The sequence below is a fragment of the Nyctereutes procyonoides genome, unplaced genomic scaffold (assembly GCF_905146905.1).
Source record: "Nyctereutes procyonoides isolate TBG_1078 unplaced genomic scaffold, NYPRO_anot_genome, whole genome shotgun sequence".
In the NCBI taxonomy this organism is placed as follows: Eukaryota; Metazoa; Chordata; class Mammalia; order Carnivora; family Canidae; genus Nyctereutes; species Nyctereutes procyonoides.
In genome coordinates, this window is record NW_026575131.1 from 41,711,145 (window position 1) to 41,737,910 (window position 26,766).

The 26,766-nt window shown below is 45.3% G+C and overlaps 2 protein-coding genes across 8 annotated transcripts in view; one reads left to right on the forward strand and one right to left on the reverse strand.

Moving 5' to 3' along the window:
• The window catches only part of KLHL18 (kelch like family member 18), a 55,969-nt gene extending 51,824 nt beyond the window's left edge, over window positions 1-4,145 (reverse strand). For 2 of the 4 annotated variants that reach the window (XM_055343503.1, XM_055343502.1), the window contains exon 1: window positions 3,920-4,145. In XM_055343503.1, coding sequence (XP_055199478.1) covers window positions 3,920-4,048 — 129 coding nt within the window. In that variant the 5' untranslated portion in view covers window positions 4,049-4,145. The remainder of the gene's footprint in view (window positions 1-3,919) is intronic. The other 2 variants (XM_055343504.1, XM_055343505.1) reach the window with 2 other exon arrangements.
• A 744-nt stretch (window positions 4,146-4,889) lies between these two features.
• The window catches only part of KIF9 (kinesin family member 9), a 48,455-nt gene continuing 26,578 nt past the window's right edge, over window positions 4,890-26,766 (forward strand). For 3 of the 4 annotated variants that reach the window (XM_055343500.1, XM_055343497.1, XM_055343499.1), the window contains exons 1-10: window positions 4,893-4,955; window positions 5,476-5,716; window positions 9,516-9,613; window positions 11,691-11,856; window positions 14,026-14,132; window positions 16,523-16,747; window positions 22,911-22,994; window positions 23,105-23,197; window positions 24,146-24,293; window positions 25,381-25,445. In XM_055343500.1, the coding sequence (XP_055199475.1) occupies window positions 5,680-5,716; window positions 9,516-9,613; window positions 11,691-11,856; window positions 14,026-14,132; window positions 16,523-16,747; window positions 22,911-22,994; window positions 23,105-23,197; window positions 24,146-24,293; window positions 25,381-25,445 (1,023 nt within the window). In that variant the 5' untranslated portion in view covers window positions 4,893-4,955; window positions 5,476-5,679. Of the gene's footprint in view, window positions 4,956-5,475; window positions 5,717-9,515; window positions 9,614-11,690; window positions 11,857-14,025; window positions 14,133-16,522; window positions 16,748-22,910; window positions 22,995-23,104; window positions 23,198-24,145; window positions 24,294-25,380; window positions 25,446-26,766 lie in introns of all 4 variants that reach the window. The other variant, XM_055343498.1, reaches the window with a different exon arrangement.

Here is a 26,766-nt window from a genome sequence, read left to right on the forward strand (position 1 = left end):
GAGAGGAAACTGGCTGTTGGCAAAAGGGGATGAGAGCCTCAACAGATGCAAACCTCTCTACCCAGACCAAGCCTGATGCTACACGTTGCCAAGAAGTCTTGCACTACTGTCCTCCTAACCTTTAAGATAAAATGATTTGTCACATAGATGGACCATGGGCTTTTTCTGTTAGAAGAACAATACCCAGCTGGATTCACAACCTATGAGCCAGAGATGGGCCCCAGGGGAATTGCCTGAGTGCAAAATTTTGCGTGTATGTTAAATATGTTGCATTTTTCTGGGGAGGGGGTTCATCATTTTCAGTTTTTAAGAAAAGGTTCCAGTCAACACAGACATAGAATAGGATTTTTAAAAATCCAATATCATTACCCTTTCTGTTCTACCTCTTCTTAATAATTCAATAGGTGCCCAAGAAATTTAAATTTCAATTATTTCCAAAAACAAAATTAAGTAAGGTTGGAGAGTTGGAAGTGAATTTTGAGAATGCATCATACCTGCTAACACTATCACACACTCCCTAAAGCTTGGGAAGATAGAAAAGATGACCTGTTGTTAAGAATGAGTACAAGTGACTTGAGGTAGATTAAATCACATGGTAGCAGATAGAATCGGGTGCGTCACTGTCAGTGATAAAATAGGCACCAGGAGAGCACGAAAGAACATTTTAACCAGGAAAACAGAAACCAGAAGTCCAGTCTCTAATTCTAGCTCTGCCTAACTCAATCTGTGACTTTGAACAAGTCCCGTCCTCTGGGTTTGGGTCCTCATCTGTAAAATGCAGGCTACTGAAGCAGAGTAGTGGTCTGCAAACTCTGTTAAGACAATGAACATTATGTTTAGATAAAATCATCCAGAATTCATTAGAAGCTAAAACAAATTCAAAATGGCAGGTTAAACATACTCATTTATTTATCCTCTCTAGAAACCCCATCGTTATCATTCATAATGACATCACTGTTCATAAATCTCTGCTGTGTGCTGAGCATTTACAACATGATTATTTTAAGCGCATTAACTAATGGAATCCCTAACACTCTTATTAGGTAGGTGATGATGTCCATTTTACAGATGAAGGAACTGAGTCCCCAGCTAGTTTAAGGAACTTGCCCAAGTTTCCAAAACTAGTAAATGGCAGAGTCAGGATTCAAACCCAGGCAGTCTGGCTTGAATCTGTGCTATATCATCTCTCAAACTGACAACCAAGGAACAGCAAAACTCCTAAGGAAAAAAAAAGCTGAAAGAGAGAGAGAGCAGATAAAAAATATCAGCAAACTTTGGAAGATGAATAAACTGGCTCAACTGAACACCGAGTGCTGCACATGGCAAGCCACTGCAGAGTCTCTGCTAAATCTCAACTGCTGGAGATTCAGGTTTCCTCTGAAGATGTGAGCATAAGGGAGGCTGAAATCAAGCAGTACTGGCCCCCTCCCCTAGGTAGGCAACTTTTCCATCACCACTCCAGCAGAAGACTGGAGGTTTATCATCTGGACAGGATGAATTAGAGACCCCAGACTTGGGCAGAAAGGGAAACAACCACTAAAGACAAAGAAGTGGCACCACTTTGGGGAATTAAGTGAAAATCTGCACGTGGAAGCAAGAGCCCTCAGGCTCCTCCCATCAGGAGGTTCCTAGGATAACAGCCAAGCTCATTCTACTCACGCAGAAGCCTGAATGAAGGTCCATGGACTCTGCACATATTGCATTGAAAAGGGCAGGTCCATCACCCTACAGCTTTGGCTCTCAGAATGCCTGCCAGGCCAGGAGCACCCCTGGAAAATTTGTCAGAAATGTAAATTCTCGGGCCCATGCCAGACGCACTGAATAAAAAAATTCTGGGGTGAGGTCCACCATTACCTGGTGTGCGAACTGGCCACAGGTAATTTTAATAGCTGCTTAAGACTGAGAAGCACTGCCCTGCAAGGAGGCCCACTAGTCAATAAATCCATCCCACAACAAAAAACTTCCAACTGATTTTTCAGTATGTATTTGGAAGACAGTCCAGAAACATCATAAGTTTCAGGAAAGACTCCATCCTGAGAAAGAGAAAGACCAAAACAGATATCACAGAGCAGCTCTAGTGCAGGGGAGTGAAATGAAGGAAAGCCTGGTTTGTTGGGCTTCTCCCCAGCCCTCACCATCACACGGCCATGAGCTACTCCTCAGGCTGTACCTTGAAAGAGCTAGAAAACCAATGAAACAAACACTCTAGGTCCTCTCCAGCTCTGCCCTGTGCCTTTGTACTAGTCCTTATGTCCCAGATGCTTGAAACTAACAGCAATTTAGACTGACATTATCGATTGGAACTACCTCTGATAACTTTCTTGTCCCTATGAATGAAAAAAAAAGCACTGTTATGATGAAGAGTTGTTATATTCTGTATTGCATTAAATGCAGAGACAAAACACATTGCTTCAATTTATATAGCGATATCTGTACCTGTCCCACTCCATTATACCCTCTTGTTTCTGCGTCTCATGAGCTTTACCCGGCTCACCCTTACAGCCTAAATCTTAACCTACAAATTCTCCCCTATTACTGCTTTTCACCAGTCTCTACTCACCCCAAGTCTTATTGCCACAAGCAGATCATTCTTCTTACAAACCTCTAGCAGCCTCGACATCTTCTACCATGTAATCAACATGGACGAAAATCTCTCATTTACATTTACCTCCTCTGCGTCCTTTATTTAGTTCATCTATCTCAAATCCCTTGGTCCCCCGCTAAAGATCCTTTTTTCCATCCTTTTTCCTCTCAGGCCACTTCATTCCTCTCTTGGAAAACCCAACCTCCTTCGGAGGATGAAAAACCTAAGCCAGGCACCATGCAAAGAATACCACAAATTTCCTCACTGAATTCTCACACTAATACCGGGAGTTAGAAATCATCCCTGTTTTTACCTTTGGAGGACTGATGCTTAGAGAGATTAAGTAACTTGCCCAAGGTTACAACTAAGATTTTATTCCAAATCCTTCTATCTTCACACTCTTAACCATTCTACTTTCCTGTATCCAGAGGTCTGACTCAAGTCCGGGGGCGGGGGGTTTCCTTAATTCTGTAGAAAATAAGCAGGGCAAAAAGATCTCTGCATGTGCACATATATTATATGTGGTCCTCCACAGATGCTGAGAGCCTTCCAGCCAAAGCCCAATAGGCAACACACAGTTCACAGCAGCACCTTTCCACCTGGAGGGCCCCTGAGGGCTCAGGAGTTGGGCCAAGGAGCAGCACAGCATGTCTCTCCGGCAGGAATGGATGCAAAGCAGGGGAGCAAGGCTGGCTCCTGAGCCCAGGATGCCAGTAGGGAACAGGTGGTTAAGGGATGCCTCTCCCCACGCAGAAGACCTTTGCGGAGGTAGTGAGGGCGGTGCACCTTCCACTGCGGGGCAGAGTGGATGCCCACCTGCAGAGACGTCCAGGTCTGATTTTAAAAGCTCTTAAGAGACAAGGTGGTAACCTAACAAGCAAGGGCAAGCAATGACTCCTAAGGAGAAGCCTGCGCCTTACAACGGCACAGCTAACTTGGAGGGGCACAAAGAAATGTCTACGATGACAAGAGAAGGTGCTTCACGGGTGCCCATCAGAATGTAGAGGCGGCCACCGTCCCCTCCTCTCCAGAGGGGCTGTAAGTCCATTTTCTACCGTCTGTGTGATAGGAAAGGCAGGCGGGCACCTCGATGTCTCCCACCCCGAGGGCCTGAGCCGCGCACCTCCCAGCCTGTCCTTCTAAGGGCGGAGAGGCTGTCCCTGCCCGTCGCCCCACTCAGCCCCAATCCCCCGCTCCCACTTGGCACCTGTCTCTCCCCTACTTGGTCTCCCTCCCACCTCCTCGCCCCATCGCTCTGCCCGCTAGACCTCTCTCCCCCCCACCCCCGCCCCTCTTTCCTTATCCCTCAGCCCCACGCTGCCCAGCGCTCCGTACCTTGAGCGTCACGTCGCACAGCTTGCCTTGCCGCCGGATCTCCTCCATGACGCCGTAGCCCCGACTAGGCAACTCGGACACGGAGAAGTGCACCAGGTCCTCCAGCTCCTCCGCGCCGTCCTCCACCATCTTCCCCGGCCGCCGCGACTGCGCAGGCGTGGCCGGCCGGCTCGATACTAAACGGGGCGGGGCGAGGCCGCGCGGAGCGCGCCAGGAACGCCCGGCTGGACGCAGGGGGCCCTGCGCGGCCGCCGTAGTCTCCTACCGCTCTGCGCCGGAAGCGCCGCTGCCCCGCTTCCTGGTGCGAGCGCAGCCTTCGTTCCCTCGCTTTCCCGACGGTGCTTTCGCGCCTGCAGCTGCCTCAGTCTTTCTGGATTAGCCGGTCCCATCTCCCGTCTTCCCGATCCGGACCTGACCGTACTCGTATCCCGACTCAGGGCCGCGGACTTCATTTCCGCCACTACCCAGATACTTCCGGCATCGGCGGAAACGTCCGGTTGCCATGGCGCCTCTGTACACAGTTCTGCAGCCGCGAGTGCGGGGTAGCGGTCGCTGCACAGGTAGCGGTCCAGCAACTGGCGGGCCACTGCCTCCACACCGGGGATCAGGGGCCACGCGCCGCCCGGGTGGGGAGAAGCGAGGCTGGAGAGGGAGTTTACGCCGAGGCGGCGGGCAGCGGCTGCCATCCGAACACCGCTCCATCAAGTCCCCCTGCTTGGCTCACTGACCCGGGAAACTGGAGCGGAGGAGAGGGCGCGGCATCGTGGGCGCGCTTGCGGGCTGCTTGGGGCGTAGGGTCTTCGAATCTAACGTTCTTCGGCCCCACGAGGGCTCTGCGTCGGTGCGGAGGTTGAGAGGGCGCGAAGTGGGGGACCAGAGGTCTTCTGGACCCTTCCGTACTCGTCAGTTTTCGAACTGGAGGGGGCTTCGGGATCGCCAGGTCGAGCCACTCGCTTTGCAGATGAAGAAACCGCACCAGAGAAGGACAAGAATGGCCCCAAGGCCCATTGCCTCCCGCGCCCCACGCAAGGGTCCGGTATGTTGGGTGAGGAAAGGGGAGAAGGCCAGTTCTGCCTGGAATCCAGGCCGGCTGCGTTTGACTCTGGGGTTCAGACGCTGCCGCCGCTCTGATAGCTGTGAGGATTCCCTATGAGAGCACCTGGTCTGGGCCGGAGCGCTGCAAGGTAGGGAGGGACTTGTCCCAGCAGATGCTCCTTCTCCTTTTATCCAGCCCAGATGTAGCAATTCTGTTCATTCTCACCCTTTAAACAATAAGGAAACCACGAGCCTCTCAGAGAAATCTCCTGGTGGCCACTCAGACGTTCACTTAACTTACAGCAGAACTGTATGAGGGCGGCGGCCATGAGAGAAGAGCATTCCCCCCAAGGTCCTGGCAGGGAAAAACCGTGCTAAAAAGAGAGGGCATGGTGAGGGACTGAATATGGCTTTTTTGCAAGTGGTGCCTGGAAACTTAGTGTCCTCTTGGAAGGGCTGTGGACTCAGGGACTGGAGGTGATGTGACAGGGAGTGACATATGCCCCTTGGGACTTTCTCAGTAGTGACCGAAGATGGACCCACATGTGGAGATTCAGCCACCCTCTGACTTCCAGCCATGACCATCACTACCAACCACCATTTCCAGAGTTCCTGCTCTGTGCTGGGCACTGTTCTTGACATTGAGCGGGGATTCAAAAGAGATAAAGCACAGTTGTATCCCTCAAGCAACTTGTAATTTAATTTGGGAGCGGAAACCCACTCAAATGATGCGGCGTAAGAATGATAACAAGCGTTATTTCAGTAAGTGCAAGATGGCATGGGGTCTCTAAATGTCTGGGTGTTTAGTGCCTGCTGAATCGCAGCCTTACAAGAGGAGTTAATAGTGAAGGCTTGTGGGGGGTGCCTGGCTTGCTCAGTTGGTAGAGTGTGTGACTTTTGATATTAGGGTTGTGAGCTCAAGCCCCATGTTGGGTGTAGAGATTACTTAAAAAAATAAAATCTTGGGGATCCCTGGGTGGCTCAGCAGTTTGGCGCCTGCCTTTGGCCCAGGGTGTGATCCTGGAGTCCCAGGGTCGAGTCCCTCGTCAGACTCCCTGCATGGAACCTGCTTCTTTCTCCCTCTGCCTGTGTCTCTGCCTCTCTCTCTCTCTCTCTCTCTCTCTCTCTCTCTCTCTCTCTCTGTCTATCATGAATAAATACATAAAATCTTTTTTAAAAAATCTTTAAAAAAGTAGAGAAGGCTTGCCTTAGTGGGTATAGCTCCTGGCATACTTGGAGCCATGAATGTGAGCATGGGGTGGGCCTTGGGAAGATAGGGGTCTGCATGTGCGTGCTGGCAAATTGCAGGCCCCGCCCTTGAGGGGAGGCCAATGCTTGAGCTTTTCTGTACCGTTCCTGTGCTGAGTGGATGGGGGCTTCCAGGAGTGAGGCCTGGGCACCTGCCATCTGGGCTGATTCCTTTTGGAGGGCATCTAGGGTGGGAGGTTGGGCCTTCAGACTGGTGTGAGCAATGGTTCCTAGAACTTTAGAGATTGATGGTAAGTTTGCTTGAGTCAAAACACACCTTCCTCCACTCACAACTTCCCAATAGCCTAGATCAAAGTGAATTTGGAATTAAGATTTTCTCTTCAATTTCCTCAATTTGGGATCCATGTTAGAGCTATCTGTGGCTTTGTATTCCTTAAGTTCAATTTTGCAGACAAAAATTTTAGAACTGAAATTGGATAAGCCATCATCCTTGATCACCTGAATACCTTTCAGACTCATTTTCCTAAAAATCAAAAAGTCTGAATGGTCCCATAATGGCTGTGAAAAGACTTCGTGAAATAATTACTTAAGGAATGTAGCAAGTGGACACAGCTCTACAGTAGACAAATATGAAAGTGACATGTTTGCTTATTTGATTTGACATCTGAAGGGCTTGTAATGGTTAGGGTTTCACTTGTCAATGTCATTGAAACTGTAAATAAAGGGCAGGGACTGTCTATTTAATTTGTTTCTATAGAGATACTTAATACGATTGATGACAATTAATATGATTATAATAGGAAATCTAATGGTCATTGCAAGTTGTGTTTAGAAACGTAGAGGAACATTAATATTTTTGAAATCTGCAATCATTTTTATGAGGTAACATTCATGTAATGTTGTTAGATAATAACACGTAAAATGTTAATATTCTTTGTTTAATGTGCTTTTTTAAAAAGTAAAATAATTAACTGTAATTCGGAGAAGAAATCCCTGTCATGCATGACTTTTTCTTTACAGTAAATGTCTTAACAATTAGTTTTTTAAAAATATTTTGCATCATAGCAGCTTATTTGTTAAAGTTCTTTGCAGTAGCTCAAGCAAGCTATTTTTTCCTTAATAACTATGTTGTTGCTTGTTTTCCAATTTGAATAGGAAATTGAATCAGTGCCCTACATCTCATGTTTCCTTAACTACTCATAAATTCAACAAATTCCTTTGTTGGTGGTTTTTTGTGTTTTGTTTATTTTGTTTTTCAATAATATCCAGGAGAGTTCTTTGGTTTCAACTCCTCTCTCCTTCCCTATGAAGGTACAGGTTATTTTAGTGGCAAATGCCTGGTTTCTTCTGAAGTGGTTTAACCATGAGAAGGGAGGTCAGAAGAGAAGTGTACCGTGAAGCACACTCCAAACCCTTGGGCCTTGTCTCTATTCCAAGTGCGTTTTGTACATTTAGAGCTTGAACTCTAAATGAGTTTTTACATTCTTTCTTTATATGTATAGCTCCATAAAAGTGAAATCATTGAATGTGAGAGCCTAGTGTTAGGACTACATGATCATAGACTACTTAATATTGTTCATGTTATTTGAAAAAAAAAAAAGAAAGTGAGCAGCCCAGGTGGCTCAGTGGTTTAGCGCCGCCTTCAGCCCAGGGCATGATCCCGGAGTCCCACGTCAGGCCCCCTGCATGGAGCCTGCTTCCCTGTCTACCTTGTGTCTCTTCCTCTCTCTCTCTCTCTCTCTCTCTGTGTGTGTGTGTGTCTCTTATGAATAAATAAATAAAATCTTAAAAAAAGAAGAAAGAAGGAAAGAAAAAATATTAGATTGATATTAGGGGAACTTATTTTTAAAAATATTTTATTTAAATTCAGTTTGCCAACATATAGGATATTAGGGAAACTTATATGTAAAATTAGAAATGTTTCCTCTCTGAACAATTTAAAATTGTATTTTGTTAAATACAAATACATTTTGTATTTCCCCAATAATTTCAAACAATGAGGTTAAATATATTTTCATAGACTTTATCTTGTTTTCTAGTATACTTAAATAGGTTTAATACAATTGATGATTATTACAGATTGATTTTTTTTCCTTAGCTTTCCTTAGAGCTCTTGACATTCTCTCTCAATACTTTTTATTCTCAGTGTATAAAAGGCACCTGAAGAGCTTAGTTTTAAGTTCCCCTCAAAGCAATAAATATAGCATAGTCATTCCTTCTGTTTAATAACCCTCTTTGCTTCTCCACTCTATGTCAATGCTGGAACCAAAATTTTCTGTCTAATTAGTATTAAATATTTTTACACAGGCTCTCTTAAGAGAGGGCCTCTTGTGATTTCACCAATGAGACTAATATCCAATAAAATATGAGATTTATTATCATTTGGTTATGCAATTCAATTTTTTAAAAAAATGTTAAATGATTTTTTTTAAAGATTTATTTATGATAGACATAGAGAGAGAGAGAAAGAGGCAGAGACACAGGAGGAGGGAGAAGCAGGCTCCACGCCGGGAGCCCCACACGGGACTCGATCCCGGGACCCCAGGATCGCGCCCTGGACCAAAGGCAGGCGCCAAACCGCTGAGCCACCCAGAGATCCCCTGTTAAATGATTTTTTAAAAAAATATTTTATTTATTTACTCATGAGAGACACACACAGAGAGAGGCAGAGACACAGACAGAAAGGGAGGAGCAGGCTCCATACAGGGAGCCCAATGTGGGACTCGATCCGGGGTCCCTAGGACTATGCCCTGGACCAAATGTGGTGCTAACCCCTGAACCACCCGGGCTGCCCTGATTTTATTTATTTGAGAGAGTGAGCGAGCACGCAAGCAGAGGGAGAGGGAAAGAATTTTAAGCAGACTCTGGGCTGAGTGTGGAGGCAGTCATGGGGCTCCTCATGACCCTGAAATCATGACCTGAGCCAAAACCAAGAGTCAGACCTTTAACCGACTGAGCTGCCCAGGCACCTCCAATTTTTAAAATTTTTGAGGAAAATATAACGAATGAGGCAAAGCATGAATGGACTCAGTTACAGAACATTTTTAGGGAATAATACATCCAAGATTAGAGCACTAAAGGGAGCATTCTTTTTGTCTTGTATATCTGTCTCTTAGGGAGCCATTGGTGGGAATTGATGAGACAGCCTGTAAAGTAGGAAGTGCCTATACATGTTGAGAGCAGTGTTCTGTGGATAGAGCACTGACATGCTAAGGGGTAAAAAGGAAGACTGGCTGTCAGTGGGATAGGAAAACACAGACTGTATCTCACTCTGTTCTGATCTTAATGTATGATACCTCCCCTTGTCACTTGATGATGACCACTGAAAGTTGCACTGTTCTCTTCTTTTTAGCTAGAATGGGTACTAGGAAAAAAGTTCACGCATTCGTCCGTGTCAAACCCACCGACGACTTTGCTCATGAGATGATCAAATACGGAGATGACAACAAAGTAAGTGGAGCATGCTTGTCTTCACTGGCCTGCCCCTCTCTGTCCCACCTTGCTACGGCTTGACCCTGTCTCTAAACATCCTTTAGGAACCAAGACGGGGAGATCCCTGGGTGGCTCAGCGGTTTAGCGCCTGCCTTTGGCCCAGGGCACGATCCTGGAGTCCTGGGATTGAGTCCCCGTCGGGCTTCCGGCATGGAGCCTGCTTCTCTCTCTCTCTATGTCTATCATAAATCAATCAATCTATCTATCTATCTTAAAAAAAAAAAAAAAAAAGAACCAAGACGGGGATCCCTGGGTGGCTCAGCGGTTTAGCACCTGCCTTAGGCCCAGGGCATGATTCTGGAGACCCAGGATCGAGTCCCACATTGGGCTCCCTGCATGGAGTCTGCTTCTCCCTCTGCCTGTGTCTTTGCCTCTCTCTCTCTCTCTCTCTCTCTCTCTGTGCCTCTCATGAATAAATAAGTAAAATCTAAAAAAAAAAAAAAAAAAGAACCGAGACAGAATTGATAAAAGGTGAGCTGGACTCCAGAGTCCAAGTCCAAACCACTCCCTCTGAATTGCTTCTGATGAAGAAACTCCTGAAGTTCCCATTTTTATTTGTATTTTTGATTAATAGATTTACCTTCATCCTCGTATCTGATACATAAAAACTGACATTTGTCCACACAAAACTTTCTGGTGATCAGATCTGCTTTTATATAACCACCACTCCCCTGGGGTGGGGCAGGGTGGGGCATCCAGTAAGAATGTCCTAAGTTGATAACTGGTAAAGTTACCAAACCAGTGGGAGAAACTCTTATCTGGAAAACTGGGAAGATTGATCCATCCCCTTGCCTTTATCACTAGCCTGACAAACTTTTTGAAGCCCATGACAGGCTTGGGACAGGTTGAGAAAGCCCTATGTTTTCATTCAGTAAACAGCTGTGAATCTCCTCCGGGCAACATGGAGACATTCTTTAAGGGAAGAATTCAAGAGCAAACTACCCAGGCTTTGCAAGTCCTGGCAGTCAGAAAAAAACTCACGTATAGCCCTGTGAAGTGTATCTTGCTGGACACATTTTCAATGAACACAGAAGCACAGAGCATTTAATGTGTGGATGGACCAAGCCTCTTTTTCTTGATCTTACTTTTTCTGCATATGGCTGTGTCTTGGCTCCTGAATTAGGGCATCTAGTATAAAGTTCCAACAAGACTCTCTTTACATCAGAAGTCCCCATTGTGAAGACTGAAACCTACCACTGACCTAACATAATGTGTTCCTAAACCAGCTACTGCCATAGTGGCTTGCTCTGGAGGGTTCTAAAAAAAATTATTTTTTAAGATTTATTTATTTATTTGTGATAGAGAGAGAGAGAGAGAGGCAGAGACACAGGAGGAGTGAGAAGCAGGCTCCATGCCGGAAGCACGGCGTGGGACTCGATCCCGGGACTCCAGGATCGTGCCCTGGGCCAAAGGCAGGTGCCAAACCGCTGAGCCACCCAGGGATCCCTAAAATTTTTTTTTAATCTGTTCATCTAAATTACAAATGGGTAGGCACCCTTAATTTGCTGTAGTACCAGTGAGGAACTAAGTCTGAGAAGCCAAGAAGAGCCTCTTCTGTGGCTATTAATTCATCATCATTCACAGTGGGCTATAGTATGTAAAAGATGTGGCTCAACCCCAAACCTGTGTCCCCACTGTTCTCTCTGGCCTAATTCAAGACCTCACTGTGCTTAATGAATGTGTCTAAAGCTTGTTTAATAGAAACATGGTGAATGTTCTTGACACCCCCTCCCTCCATTTCATACATGGGGGAACAGAGACAAATAGTACTCTCTAACCTAAGGTGACAAGTCCTGAAACTAGGAGGTGCTTCGGTCTCCTGATCCTTCCGCCTTGAGGGTTGTGTGGCTTCCCTGCAGGATCTTCCCTCTCCCATCTCAAAGAAATCGTTAGACTATTGGCCCATTTGTGGAAGTACCTGTTCTTCCTAAAGTTCACTTCCTCTCTCATTTCCAAGTCAGGCCTCAGCTGGCAGTGAGTTTTTCATACTGGTTTCCTAAAAACTAGCTCACTCTCTCTTTTCCTCTCTTTTTAGAGCATTGATATTCATATAAAAAAAGATCTTCAGAAAGGAGTTGTCAATAACAAGCAGACAGACTGGTCGTTCAAACTGGATGGAGTTCTCCACAATGCCTCCCAGGACTTGGTGTATGAGACAGTGGCAAAGGACGTGGTTGCTCAGGCCCTCGATGGATACAATGGTAATGTAGTTAATTGACAGTTGTTTTACGTAAGAACCCGCAGAACCCTTACTGGAGGAAGAGATGCAAGTGTTTTATGGTGACTAGAATAAAAGATAACCTCACATGCTAACTTCTGATTGCTTATTTGTCTATCTCCATATTCTTATGGTGGAAAACTGATTATTTGCTTGGTGATATTGTGGCCATGACTTGATCCAAAGTTCTGGGATCCTGCCTTCTTAGGAAGATAGGAAGGCTGTGGTTCTCCATAAGTCATGGGGATTGAACTATTATCCTGTTCCAAATCTCTCAAATATTAGCTTTAAAAAAAAATTAGCTTTGAGGATAATGTCCTTATGAATTTGATTGAATTCAAATAGTTTTCTCTTGGCTACCTGGTAGGAGCTACTTCATTCATTCTACTGGCGAAATCAGTCACTCTTCCTATTCCAGTATGGGGTTATTTACATATAGCACAGAAAAATGGAGTAGAGTTGGATTGCCTTAACAAATTACAAGCAGCTTTATTGGGAAATTTTTACAAACTAATTCAGTCTAAGATTGCTTGAAAATTTGAAGGTCTGTAGAAAGGATATATCACAATTTGTAAACTTTGCCAATGTGACTAGAATGCTCCCTATCTGCAAGTTTTAAGTCTTCTGTTAAAAAGTCTGTGTAGGGAGGCACCTGGGTGGCTCAGTCAGGTTGGCAGAAGGCAGTCCCAGGATCGAGCCCCGCATCAGGTTTCCTACTCAATGGGGAGCCTGCTTCTCCCTCTCCCTCTGCTGCTCCCCCTACTTGCGCTCTTTCTCAAATGAATGAAATCTTTAAAAAAAAAAAAAAAAGTCTGTTTAGGGTTGATGCCCACACATTGTAATGTATCCCGCTTGAGATACATAGCTGTGGTCTTCATTGACCCTGAAGGCATATGTCCCCGAGGAGGTAGAAACAGAGCAACTGAGAAGGCCTAGAAGGTTGAGAGTCTTGGACCCTGGGTGCTGTGGAATCATAAATGGGCTTTGAGTCCCAAATGCAGTGACTTCTTCCTACACATTTGTGTTAGTGGACACTTTCTTTTTGAAAAAAAGATTTTATTTATTTATTTGAGAGAGAGCATGCTTGCGAACAAGGGCTGGGGGAGGGGCAGCAGAAAAGGGAGAAGCAGACTCCCTGCTGAGCAGAGAGCCCAACACAGGGCTAAATCTAAGATCCATGATCTGAGCTGAAGGCAGGCACTTAACCAACTGAGCCACCCAGGCACCCCAGTAGACACTGTTTCTGACCTCAGCTTACATGCTGAGTTAGAGCCCCTTGTGTAAAACCTACCAACCAACCCCAGGAACTAGAGGATTGGTGTGGTGAAGGCAAATGCTGATTTCCACGGTCCAGCATTGCCCCGAAGCAGCGTTTGGGATGGGTCTGGCTCAGGATGGCCAAACCAGGAGGAAGGGCAGAGGGGAATGGGAGCCCAGGATGATAGCATAGTTCATGTCCCAGAGCCTAGTGGTGATGGTAGAGCAGACCCCATAGATGTTAGAGGTGCAAGAGGAAGTCTTCCTGAAGAGGGTGGTGGGACCAGATCAGGACCTATCATGATGATGTTTCAAAAGTGGCATGGGACCAACTAGCAGCCCTGTTTAATCCTGTGGGAGCTTGCATTCTACAGAGGATTCTCCCCATTAACAGGAAATTTCCTTCCCATACCCATTTCTTCCCCAGGGATTTCCCCCCTCCCCAGGGATTTTGAAAGCTCTTCTGGCCTCCTGCCTGGCCAGCTCCAGTGAGGCTTCCACCTGAGACTCTGGCAGTTCATGGCTTTACTAAAGAAGAGCTACAGTTCAGTGTTCCTATCTCCCACCTCACCTGATTAGGAAAATTGCCAGTTCTGCTCCCTGGGATTCCCTGCTCTGCTCGGAAGCTCTAAGGTCAGATCTTCTCTTGGCACAGGGAGCAATAGAGCATTACATGGGGCACAGATTCAGAGCAGCAGTCTCTGTTTTGATCACTTATGTCTGTTTCCCTGCCCACCCACCTCCAGTGGCAGGAATTCCTCAGTTCCATGGCTGCTCCTGATGGCCACCTTCACACCAGGGGTCAGGCTGGCACCAGACGTACTGGGGAATAAGAGAGCTATCCTTGGAGCTATTTTCCTGGACATCACCAAGACGTGCTTCCAAATATTTGCAGGTACCATCATGTGTTACGGGCAGACAGGAGCTGGCAAGACATACACCATGACAGGGACAACCGAGAATTACAAGCACCGGGGGATCCTTCCTCGTGCCCTACAGCAGGTAGAGCGGGCCCACAGGTGGGGTGCCACAGAAGGTCCCCTCTCTACCACAGCTGCTGCCGACCTCAGGCCTGCTACTGAAGACAGGATAAGCATTGCAGGGGTGAGGGTGCAGGGGCCTCAGGAAACCGAGGTTTCAAAGTCTGACCCAAGCTCATGTGGAGCCAGTTTCTTCATTTGTGAAGGAGGGATTTGGACACGCCAACTGACCTCTTGCTGCTGCGCTGATCTGTGATCCTATAGTTTGGATCACAGAGAATTTGGAGGTCCTAATCGTGTTCCTTCCTTGTTTTAATGAGGGGGATATAGACTTCTGCAGAATTTCCCTACTGGCCTGCTCTGGCTTCTTCTACCACCTCAGCCCCAGAAATAGCAAAAGGAAGAAGCAGGGCACAACGTGAGCTTTCAGGGCTGTCATCCCAAGGGGTCTGGGAACTCTGAAGACAGGACAGAGGGGCCTTCCTTTGGAGTTCTGGGAGGACCCTCTTTTAGGATGTAGGAGGCAAAGGGCTTTTCCCCAAAAGCATCTTGAGATTTTAGAGCTGTGTCTTATAAGAAATGGAGATGACCCTCTAGTGAATAAACCACTCATGCTCTAATTTGTGAAGCAATATCCTTTGTGCCCCACTGTCAGAGCTTCAGGATCTCAGCATCTTAGACTTCAGTAGTCAAGCCCAGTGCTGCCCAGTAGAAATATAATGGAAGTCAGACTTGCAATTTTGAGTTTTTTCATGACCACAGTTTAAAAAGAAAAATAGGTGAAGTTGATTTTAAGAATGTATTTTATGTAACTCCATATATGTAAAATATAATTTCCACATGTGGTCGATATGAAAAATCTTGAGGTATTTTACATTATTTTTCTCATACTAAGTCTTTGCAGTGTATATTTTACACTTATGGCCCATTTCAAGTTAGACACTAAATACATACCAGGCATACTGGATTTGTATTTAGATTTCATAAAATTGGGCAGCCCCGGTGGCACAACGGTTTGGCGCTGCCTGCAGCCTGGGGGTGTGATCCTGGAGACCCGGGATCAAGTCCCACATCGGGCTCCCTGCGTGGAACCTGCTTCTCCCTCTCCCTGTGTCTCTGCCTCTCTCTCTGTGTCTATGAATAAATAAATAAAATCTTTAAAAAAAAAAAGATTTCATAAAATTTACCATTGAAAAAGTATAAACCCAAGTTGTTCCAAACATACTGAAAAGTTTACCAGTAACTGAATTTTGCAGCCACTTTGAAATTTAAATTCAAATTAATTACAATTAAATAAAATTTAAAATTCAGTTCCTCAATTGCATCAGCCACATTTCAAGTGCTCTGCAGCCACCTGTGGCTAGTGTCTACCATGTTGGACAGCACATACCTGGACTGTTAGAGCCAGGTGGGAGCCTCAGGGGATCATCCAGCCCAACCGTCCCCTGCATTTGACAGTTAAGAAAGTTAAGGTCCAGAGAAGGGGAAAGACCAGTCCAAAGTCACCTGGCCATAAGTACCAGGGAGGGTATTAACAGTTGGGAAGGCTGAGTTTGGTCTTGGCTTCTCTTACTAGCTGAGTGACCACAGACAAACAATTTCATTTCATGGAGCTTTCTAACAGATGGGCATAGCCCCCTGCCCTGCTTCAATCACAGAGGAGTTTTGAGAATGGAATTAAATAATAGTTGTGAAAGAGGCTTATATATAGTGAGACCCCATAAAATAAGGGATCTGCACTCCAGAGTCCTTTCCATTCATCATGTCATGGGACTGTGCAACCTGTTAAGTCAGGCCTTAAACAACTACATGACCGTAAGTATCACTCAATGGACTTAATACTAGTAATTGTTGATGATGATGACCATCATGCTAGCTAGACTACAAATTCTTTTATGACAAAGATTTTTTTTTTAAGATTTTATTTATTCATGAGAAACAGAGAGAGGCAGACAGAGACACAGGCAGAGGGAGAAGCAGGCTCCATGCAGGAAGCCTGATGCGGAACTCGATCCCAGGACTGCGGGATCATGCACTGAGCCAAAGGCAGACGCTCAACCACTGAGCCACCCAGGTGTCCCGATTTTTTTCTTTTTTAAGATTTTATTTATTTATTAGAGAGAGAGAGAGAGAGAGAGAGAAAACGTGAGCAGGGTCCGGGAGAGCCAGGGGGAGAGGGAGAAGCAGATGCCCCACTGAGCAAGGAGCCTGATGTGGAGCTCATCCCAGGGCCCCGAGATCATGACTTGAACCAAAGTCAGACAGTTAACTGACTGAGCCACCCAGGTGGTGTCCCAGGGCAAAGATTTTTTTCATTGTACATCTTGTTCTCTGCTGAAGTCAGAACTCTCCTAACACTGGCTGGTCATTGGAGTTTTGCTCTTGGTGACTGCCATCCAATATCCCATCTAGGTTTTTAGGATGATCGAAGAACGCCCCACACATGCCATCACTGTGCGTGTTTCCTACCTGGAAATCTACAATGAAAGTCTATTTGATCTCCTGTCTACTCTGCCCTGTGTTGGACCATCAGTCACACCAATGACCATTGTGGAAAACCCTCAAGGGGTCTTCATTAAGGGCTTATCAGTCCACCTTACAAGTCAGGAGGAAGATGCCTTCAGCCTCCTTTTTGAGGTGAGATGAGCAAGTCTAAGGGCTCCTTCCTTCTTTCTCTCCTACGCTCCCTCCTTCCTTCTCTTTTTTCTTTTCCTCCCTTCCTCTTTCTTAGTTTTTTACTTACTTTGATAATCAGAATGAATATTAATATTTGCTCATTTAGCAAGTTCAGATAGTAAAGAAAAAAATACAGAAACAAAAAAAGAATTCACTTGCCTGTTTCCTACAAACAGCAACAATAATGTATATCTTGGCTTATTTCCTTCCTGTCTTACCACCCCCATCTACACAATTTTTTAACATAGTTGAAATTGTCCTTTTTTTCAGTTAACATGAAATTGTAAACATGTGTAGTATAGGAAAAAATAAGGATTAACATCCTTAGTGTATAAGAGCTCTTAGAAATCCAAAAATTCCCCAGCATATGGTATTCTTTTAAAAGTCATATAGGTTGGAACTCTTACACATTGTTGCTGAAATGTACAATGGTGCAGCCATTTTGGCAGTTTCCTAACAAGTTAAATACTAATTTTATCATAGGACCTAGCAATTCTATCCCTATTTACCCAAGAGAAACAAAAGCATAGGTTGACACAAAGACTTCTAGGCAAATATTATAGCAGCATTATTCATAATAGCCAGACTGGAAATAATCAAAATATCAATCACCTAGTGAAAAAAAAATCACCTAGTGAATGGATAAACAAAATGTACATCCATACGATGGAAAACTATTCAGCAATAAAAAGAAATGGAGTATTGATATATGCTACAATATGGATGAATCTTTAAAAGGTTAAGTAAAAGACACAAAAGATCCATACGTATGATTCCATTCATTTGAAATGCCCCAGTAGGCACATCTTTAGAGAAAGCAGGTTAGTGGTTGCCCAGGGGAAGGAATGGGAAATGGTTGTAGTTGGGCCCAGGGAACTTCTTGGAGTGATGTTTCCACATTTCTAAAATAGGATTGTGGTGATGGGGACACCTGGCTGGCTCAGCAGTTGAGCGGCTGACTTTGGCTTAGGGTGTGATCCCGCAGTCCCAGGATCAAGTCCCGCATCGGGCTCCCTGCGTGGAGCCTGCTTCTCCCTCTGCCTGTGTCTCTGCTTCTCTCTCTGTGTGTCTCTCATGAATGAATGAATACAGTCTTAAAAAAAAAAAAAGGATTGTGGTGATGGTTGCACAAATCTATACATCTACTAAAAACAATCACTGAATTATACTTTTTTTTTTACTGAATTGTATACTTAAAGCAGAGAATTTTATGCTATTTAAATTATATATCAATAAAACTTTTTTATTTTTATTTTAATTTTAAAGCATTTATTTATTTGTTCATGAGAGACACAGAGAGGCAGGCAGAGAGAGAGGTAGAGGGAGAAGCAGGCTTCATGCAGGGAGCCCGATGTGGGACCTGATCCCAGGACTGCGGGATCACACCCTGAGCCAAAGGCAGATGCTCAACCGCTGAGCCACCCAGGCGTCCCTATAAAACTTTTTTAAAAAAGTCACATGGGGGGCACAGTGGTTGAGCATCTGCCTTTGGCTCAGTGTGTGATCCCAGGGTCCTAGGATTGAGTCCCACATTGTGCTCCCCACAGGGAGCCTGCTTCTCCCTCTGCCTATGTCTCTGCCTCTCTTTCTCTCTCTCTCTTGTATAAATAAATAAGATCTTAAAAAAAGAAAAGTCACATAAATGTCCTCAGGAGTGATTTACACCCAGAGCCCTTGCATCTGTAGGCAGGAGAGTGTCCCAGGAGGCAGCAGTAGGGTATTCTTGTTTTATTGTTGCTCCTAATATTTCACCATGACTAATGATGTTTGCTATAGACTTTTGGTGGCTTCAGGTTAAAGAAGGTCCAAGTTTGGGAAGAATTTTTATCCTGAATTAATATTCATACCCTTAGTAGTAACCACTCTCTTGACTTGTGATCATTTCATTGGTTTTCTTTCTAGCTTTACCACCTTTGTTTCCTCTAACAGCTTTATTTATTTTTTTTGAAATTCGTTATATGAAAGAAATCACATAGGATGAATTATCTTATTTTTCCTTTTATCTACTTTTTATGTGAAATTCATCTGCATTCTTGCTGTATATTTTTAATTGTCATCATCATTGTATTACATTGGGTGAATATACCACGAGTTAGTTATCCTCCCTACTACTGATGGACATTTGGGTTTTCCTAATTTGGGGGATATTTCAAACAATGCCACTGGGAAGATTCTTGTTAATCTTTTGGTGCACACAGACAGCACAAATTTTTCTAGGACTGAAATTTTGGGTGGTTGAGTATGTGTGTCTTAAGTTTTCTCAGGTAATGCCAACTCTTTTCCATAACAGTACATTCCCACAGCAGGTTATCAGAATCCTGAGTATTTTGACCTTAAAATTTTGACCAATCTTCCGGGTCTGGTGTGTGGTAATTCCCACTATGGTCTTCTGTTATCATCTTTGATTACTAATCGAATTAAGGACCTTTTTGTGTGTTTATTGACCATTTGGGTTTCCCTTTTCCTGTCTTTTGTTTTCTTTACAGATGTCCTTTCTTTCTTTCTCTTACCTGTCTGCGTGAATTCTTTATATACTCTGAAAACTAATTATTTTTCAATTATATCTATTGCAAATATCTTATATTTCTTGTGGCTTTTTTTTCTCTCTGTGTTATATGATGAACAAAAATTCTAGATTTTAGGTTAACTGTGTAAATTTTTTGTTTTGGCTTACTTTTTTAAAAAAATAAAATTTATTTATTTGAGAGCAAGAGAGGGAGTGAGAATGAGAGAAAGCACAAGCAGCAGGGAGGAAGAGGGGAAGGAGCAGAGGGGCAAGCAGACTCCTGGCTGAGCAGGAAGCCTGATGCGGAGCTCCATCCCAGGACCCTGGAATCACAACTGAGCCAAAGGCAGATACTTAATGGACTGAGCCACCCAGGTGCCCTTGTTTTGCCTTTTCATGTAAAGAGTATATAAAAGAATTTTCTTTTAAAAATCCATGGATAGAATTCATCATCGAAGTCATCCGATCCTGGACTTTGTTGGAAGATTTTTGATTACTGATTCAATCTCCATACTAATAATTGTTCTGTACATATTTTCTATTTCATCATAACTCAGTCTTGGTGATCTGACAGTATTTATTTTTTACCTGAAACTTTTCCTTCCACTTGGGACGCCACTATTTAGGTGTCCCTAAATATTCAATTTTAAAATAATTATAACACAGGGCCACCTGGGTGGCTCAGTGGTTGAGTGTCTGCCTTTGGCTCAGGGTGTGATCCTGGGGTCCTGGGATCGAGTCCCACATTGAGCTTCCTGCATAGAGCCTGCTTCTCCCTCTGCCTGTGTCTCTGGCCCTCTCTGTGTCTCATGAATAAATAAATAAAATCTTTTTAAGAATAAAATAAAGTCAAATATTTAAAAATAAGACTTCTAGGAATCTAAAGTTCATAAAAACCTTTCACCTCCTCCTGGATTCCATAGGAATCTTAGGATTGTTGCCTTGTCTGTTATGTTTTTGGTTTTTGACTCCACAGAGGCATCATTATTGTTTTATATAGTCTATATTCTTTTATATGTACCCTCATATTTACCACTTTCATTGCTTTTTCTTTCTTTTCTCCATAACCTTCCTCTGGAGAATGTTTTCCTTTTTTTCTGTTATACATTCTTTATAGTGAGCATACTGGTGATAACAAGTTTCTTGTTTATTGAGATATTTTTGCTGGGTGTAAAATTCTATTTTGGCATTTGCTTCTACCATATTAAAGATATTACTGCAAAGTTATGGTTTCCATTGTTAGTAGTGAGAAGTCAACCGTCAGTCTATTATTCAGCAGGCTTTTCAATGTATGTTAGTCTGCATTGTCTAAGAAGCAGATGCCGAGATGGGATTAAATGTGCAAAGATTTTATGAAGGGAAGTTCCTGTGTCAACAAAGCAGGAAGGGATCTGGGGTAGGCTGCATAGCTGTCAAGCCACCATGCAAGTCCTACCTCAGGTAAAGGGAAGAAAGGTCACATAGATGTCTCCTAGACTGCTATGCCACGTAAGACGAGTTAGCAAAGAACTCTTCATGGAGGGGATTGCACTTCTCAGGCCACCAGAGGTTGCCTAGTGGAAGCCAAAAAGACAAGGGGAGAGGGCAGTTCACAAAGAGGGGACCCTTATATCCTTCGCCAATGTCACTGAATTTGTAGGACAAGTGATAGTGAGAAGCTGTAGGAGACATGGCCACAGGGGTGAGCAAGGGGGGCAGCCAGGTCTGCTCCACAGCTTAGGGCTTTCCCTCCTCTTCAGGTGTTCCACTCTCCCCAGGGGGCCCTGTTGTCACCACTTTGGGACTTGTTCAGAGCATTTCTCTGGCGCCTTTAAGGAGACTGGAGTCCCTCCCACAAGGACCTTTTTCTCTTAAGAACAGCCATTTCCACCATTTTAAAGTGTATTTTGGTCATAGCACCCAATCCTGTGAATTAGAGACCTGCTGTCCCTTTAAAACTACAAATAATTGGGCAGCCTGGGTGACTCAGCAGTTTTAGTGCAGCCTTCAGCCCAGGGCCTGATCCTGGAGACCCAGATTGAGTCCCATATTCGGCTCCCTGCATGGAGCCTGCTTCTGCCTCTGCCTGTGTCTCTGCCTCTCTCTCTCTCTCTCTCTCTCTCTCTCTCTCTTTCTGTCTCTCATGAATAAATAAATAAAATTTAAAAAAAAACAACTACAAATTATTCATTTTTCATAAATTTTAAAAGTAATAACATGTTCACTGGAATGTCTAGGTGGCTCAGTCAGTTAAGCATCTGCCTTTGGCTCTGGTCACCATCTCGGGGTCCTGGGATCAAGCCCCATGTTGGACTCCCTGCTCAGTGGGGAGTCTACTTCTCCTTCTCCCTCTACCCCTCCCCCTACTACCATGCATACACATGCATTCTCTCTCAAATAAATAAAATATTTTTTAAAAAGTACTAACATGTTCACTGTAAAAATATGAAAACATACACCTATATAAAAAGAACAAATGGCACCTGGCAGGCTCAGTTGGTGGAGCACAGGGCTCTTGATCTGTGGATTGTGAGTTCAGCCCCACATTGGGTGTGGAAATTACTTAAAAATAAAATGTTTTTTAAAAATGAAAAAAATAAAGAAATGACCTCTAAGCCCCAACCTAGAAGTGACCATTCAGAGCATCTTGTGTATGAATGCTTTCTTATGTGAATGCTTTTGCATTCCTTAGGTGGTCCTATCATATGATTTTACCCACCACATCGATTGATTTGCAAATGGTGCACCGTCTTTGCATCCCAGGGGTTAATCCCACATCACCCTGGTATATGATCCTTTTAATGTGCTGTCGAAGTTAGTTTGCTATGATTTTGGATTCTGTGTTTCTCTATTATTAAAAAATATTTGTCAACATTTTCCTGGTTGTATAACATTCCATTGTATAGACAGACCATCCCCTAATTACTGAATATATAGATTGATTGTGAATTGGTATTCATGAACATTTCTAGAACTCTTCATTCTTACTGCTACTTCGCTTTGCAGAAAGATCTATAAATTCTCATATCCGTAGCGGAGGGTGATGGTCTAGGTCTGGACTCCCAGTTGGTCTGCCATTCTACTAATTTATAAACAATTTTTTAAAAAGATTTTATTTATTTATTCATGAGAAACACACAGAGAGAGAGAGGCAGAGGCACAGGCAGAGGGAGAAGCAGGCTCCATGCAGGGAGCCTGATGCGGGACTTGATCCCGGGTCTCCAGGATCGTGCCCTGGGCCGAAGGCAAGCGTCAAACCGCTGAGCCACCCAGGGATCCCCTCTACTAATTTATAAATGAGATATCTCTGGAAGGTCTGATTGCAGTAACATGAGATCACTTGTGTAGCTTTTGGGTGTAGTTGAAAATGACCCAAACATGGGCGCCTGGGTGGCTCAGTTGGTTAAACGTCTGCCTTTAGTTCAGGTCATGATTCCAGAGTCCTGGGATGGAGCCTCACATTAGGCTCCCTGCTCAGAGGGGAGCAGCTTCTCCCTCTCTTTCTGCCCCTCCCCCTGTTTGTGCTTTTCTCTCTCTGTCTCAAATAAATAAATAAAATCTTTTTTTTAAAAATGAAAATCAACCAAACACCTCATTATTTTAATTTTTCAAAATGTCTATGTTTTCCCTCCTCTTCAGGGAGAGACCAATAGGATTATAGCCTCCCACACGATGAACAAAAACTCATCCAGGTCACACTGCATTTTTACCATCTATGTGGAGGTGAGTGTGAGCTCCTTGAATAGCCTGGGAGGGGCGGCCGAATTCCATGGGGCCTGCTCTGTCAGAAGTTTCTCCCTGTGACATCTGACCTCTCTTTGAATGTTTCATAGGCCCATTCACGGACTTTATCAGATGAAAAGTATATCACTTCCAAAATTAACCTGGTGGATCTAGCAGGCTCGGAAAGGCTAAAGAAGTCCGGGGTAAGTGGGTAGCAGGAGGATTCTCCTTAACAAGTCATAACCCTGTTGCCAGCATAGCGCCTGTGTACATGGGCTGTACCTCGTGGGGCATTTGAGAGCCCAGTCCTCAGCTCAGCACAGTAGAACACACAGGCTTGACTCTGTGGAGCTGGAGGGACGGAATTTGTAGAGATGAACCAGCAGCAACACAGTTGCAATTCTTACCTAATGGGTGTTTTGTAAACATTAAATGAGATGATGGCCCCTAAATTCTTAGCAAGGTACTAGACCCTCAGTGCTCAGGAAATGCATTGTGCTAGTATTAGCCTTTCTCTGTGTATGCAGGTGAGTGTTCACATGAGTCTTTTGGTGAGTATTTCATCTCAGATATTCATATGAGTGTAAATAGTAGCATAGTCACAGGAGTATGCAGTGAGCATTCCTATGTGCATTTTTAAAAAAGATTTTATTTATTTTAGAGAGAGAGGGAGAGGAAGGTGGGGAGGAACAGAGGGAGAGGGACAAGCAGACTCCTTACTGAGCACAGAGCCCAACAAGGGGCTTGATCCCACCCCCCTGAGATCATGACCTGAGCTGAAATCAAGAGTCAGACACTTAAGTGTCTGAGCCACCCAGGCATCCCTCTTATGTACATTTATATAAGTGTTTTTAACTGTATGATAGTCATAGGATGATTTATCAAGTATCTGCACAAATATTCCTATGCATATTCACTCTTAAGTGAGCATTCATACGAATAGTCACATAAGTATTCATGTTCACGTGAACGCTCCCATGAATATTTGCATGGGCATTCCTGGGAGTATTAATATTAGCAGGAGATGGAATACATTTCCATGACACTGAGAAGAGCTGGCTCTAGGAGGTTCTGGCCTGGCCACCCACCTGCAGTGTTTTCGGCGGGGCAGCTTCCCCATGTGATGAGTGGAACTGACCTTTGGTTTGTAGTCTGAGGGCCGAGTCCTGAAGGAAGCCACCTACATCAACAAGTCGCTGTCATTCCTGGAGCAGGCCATCATTGCCCTCGGGGACCAGAAGCGGGACCACATCCCCTTCCGGCAGTGCAAGCTCACCCACGCCCTAAAGGACTCGTTAGGTGAGGGTGTGGTTGGTTCCCCAGGGAGGAGGGACAGGCCTGGCATAGCTGCTGCTGGTGATCACAGAATGGCTCCCTTCCAGTTGCATGCACTTCCCAGCGGCGTTTTCACAGTGACGCCAGACACAGCTGGAGAGGCAGAAGCATGTGTGGTACCCTCTTCCATCACCCACGGCCTGCTGTGCTGGTCCTTCAGAACCTTTGCTTAAACTTTTGCCACTGCTGGGAATACCTTCTTATTTCCCCCATCCCTAAACCTGGCAGAACCCTTCACGGCCCTTAAGACCAGGTGGTGGGCCTCACCCATGCCACCTTCTCTTCTCCTGTAGCCTCCCTGACAGAGGAGCAGGCTGTGTCTTTTCATCCTTGTATCTCCAGGCTTTCATGTTGGGCCTGATGGCACAGTCGTGGGTGTCTGCTTATTAATTGAGTGCTGCCAGTAGCAAAGCCCTGGTCCACAGCCCTCTCCCTGCCACTCCCTGCTCCATGCTCTTGCCCTCGCTTCTCTTTTAGGTATGTCCAGTGGCCTTTCCCCTTCCCTTCCCTCCTCCAGCCTTATACATGCTGGGGTGTGTCTCCTCTGACCCTGTCTGAGTCAGCTCAAGTGGCCAGAACAAAACACCATTGATGGGGGGGCTCGAACAAGAGACATTTATCTCTCATAGCCCTGGAGGCTGGAGACCCCAGATCGGAGTTCAGCATGGATGGTTCCTGGTGAAGACTCTGGCTCATAGATGGCTGCTTTCCTGCGGTGCTTTCACACAGCAGAGAGAAACGAAAGAGAGAGGGACCAGAAAGAGAGTTCTGGTCTCGGTCTCTCTCTCTCTCTCTCTCTCTCTCTCTCTCTCTCTTTTAGGGCCACTAATCCCATTATGGGGGCTTCACCCTCTCAGGACCTCATCTAAACATGATTACCTCCCCCAAGCCTCATCTCCAGATGCCATCACTTAGGAGGGTAGAACTTCAATGTAAGAAGTTTGATAGGACACAAACACTCAATCCATAACAGACCTCCACCAGCCTCGAAGGAATCTCTTGGCAGAAAACCCACATGGTTTATGGCCTTTCTGTGTCCTGCTTTCCACAGGGGGAAATTGCAATATGGTCCTCTTGACGAACATCTATGGAGAAGCCTCCCAATTAGAAGAGACGGTATGTCAAGACAGCCCATGCAACCTAGTTGGAATCCCTTCTCATATGTTCCAGGGCTGGGTAAGGCTGGCTCCAGGCTGGCTAAGCTGGCATACCAGCCATAGACATTGTCAGGAGGAAAAGGATCCAGGGGATGAATCAGCCAAACTTGCTGCTGGAGGCCTGGGCAGAATCCAAATACCAAGTACTAAGGGGCAGAGGCTGTGTTGAGGAAAAGACAAGGCAGGAAGCAGGCACAGTGTGGGGGCCTGTGTGAGGAGTTTCACAGAGGGCAAGGGCCAGGCTTCCTGGGGTGCTGTTCCTGTGAATTGGGACCAAGGACAGCTGATTTCTTGTCCTTCATAATGATACAATTAAAAATCTTAGAAGCACCAGAGTTCCAGGCTGTGGTAATAAGGCCAGTAGGAGCTGACAGGTGCTAAGCATGTGCTGTGTATAGGGTGGTGAGGGGTGGTGGGAAGAGCAGCTCAGTAGAGGTGAGTTATCTGTGGCCCTAGGCTTCAGGGTTCCTTGCCATGGCCCTAAGGAACGTGAGCGGCCCAGATGAAGGAGTCCTTCAGAGGAAGAGGGACTCTTCCTCAAACTGGGGTGAGGAGGGTGGGCCCTGAACCATCTGGGGTTAAAGGCGGTACAGAAAGCAAAGATGCTCCTGGCAGAGGGGACTGTGGGCCTGAAGGTGTGAGCCATGCCAGGAATCTCTGGCCACCACAGGGGAGGCCATGGGAAAAAAGGGGAGAGAAAAACTGTGGAGGCTGCGTGGGTCCCGGTGGCCAGGCTGACGCCTTGGCTCTGGTTGGCTCTGGCTGGTTGCTGGGGTGTCCTAGGGTTTGGATAGGGGAGGGTTATGGCCAGAGTTATGACTCAGGGCGATTAACCAAGCTGCAGGACCCAGGTGACCTGGGAGGGTACAAGCTTATGAGAATCAGAGGCAGTCAGATTGGCGCTAATGGCGAAGGCAGTGACACACATGAGCTCACACAGCTGGGCACCCTGGCAGTGGTTCTCTTCTTCCTCTGAAGGGCCACACATCATATATAAAGCAGATTTGGAAAGCTCTCCATAGATATTTTGTTTTGTCAAGTGCAGATGTTCAGGGCAAGCTGCAGTCATCAGGAGAATCTACTTAGGTGAAATAGGTCCTTTCCAGGCACGCTGCAAGGCAAGATGTTCCTGCAGGGCCTCCCAGTTTCTTGCATTAGGGACCATCCCTGTGTCCAGAGAGTGTGTCCTGGGACTTGGAAGGCCAAGGAGGGAGCTCCTGCTGACGCACAGGCAACATCCCCAGAGGGAGGCTCCAGGAACCTCCCAGTCTCATAGCATA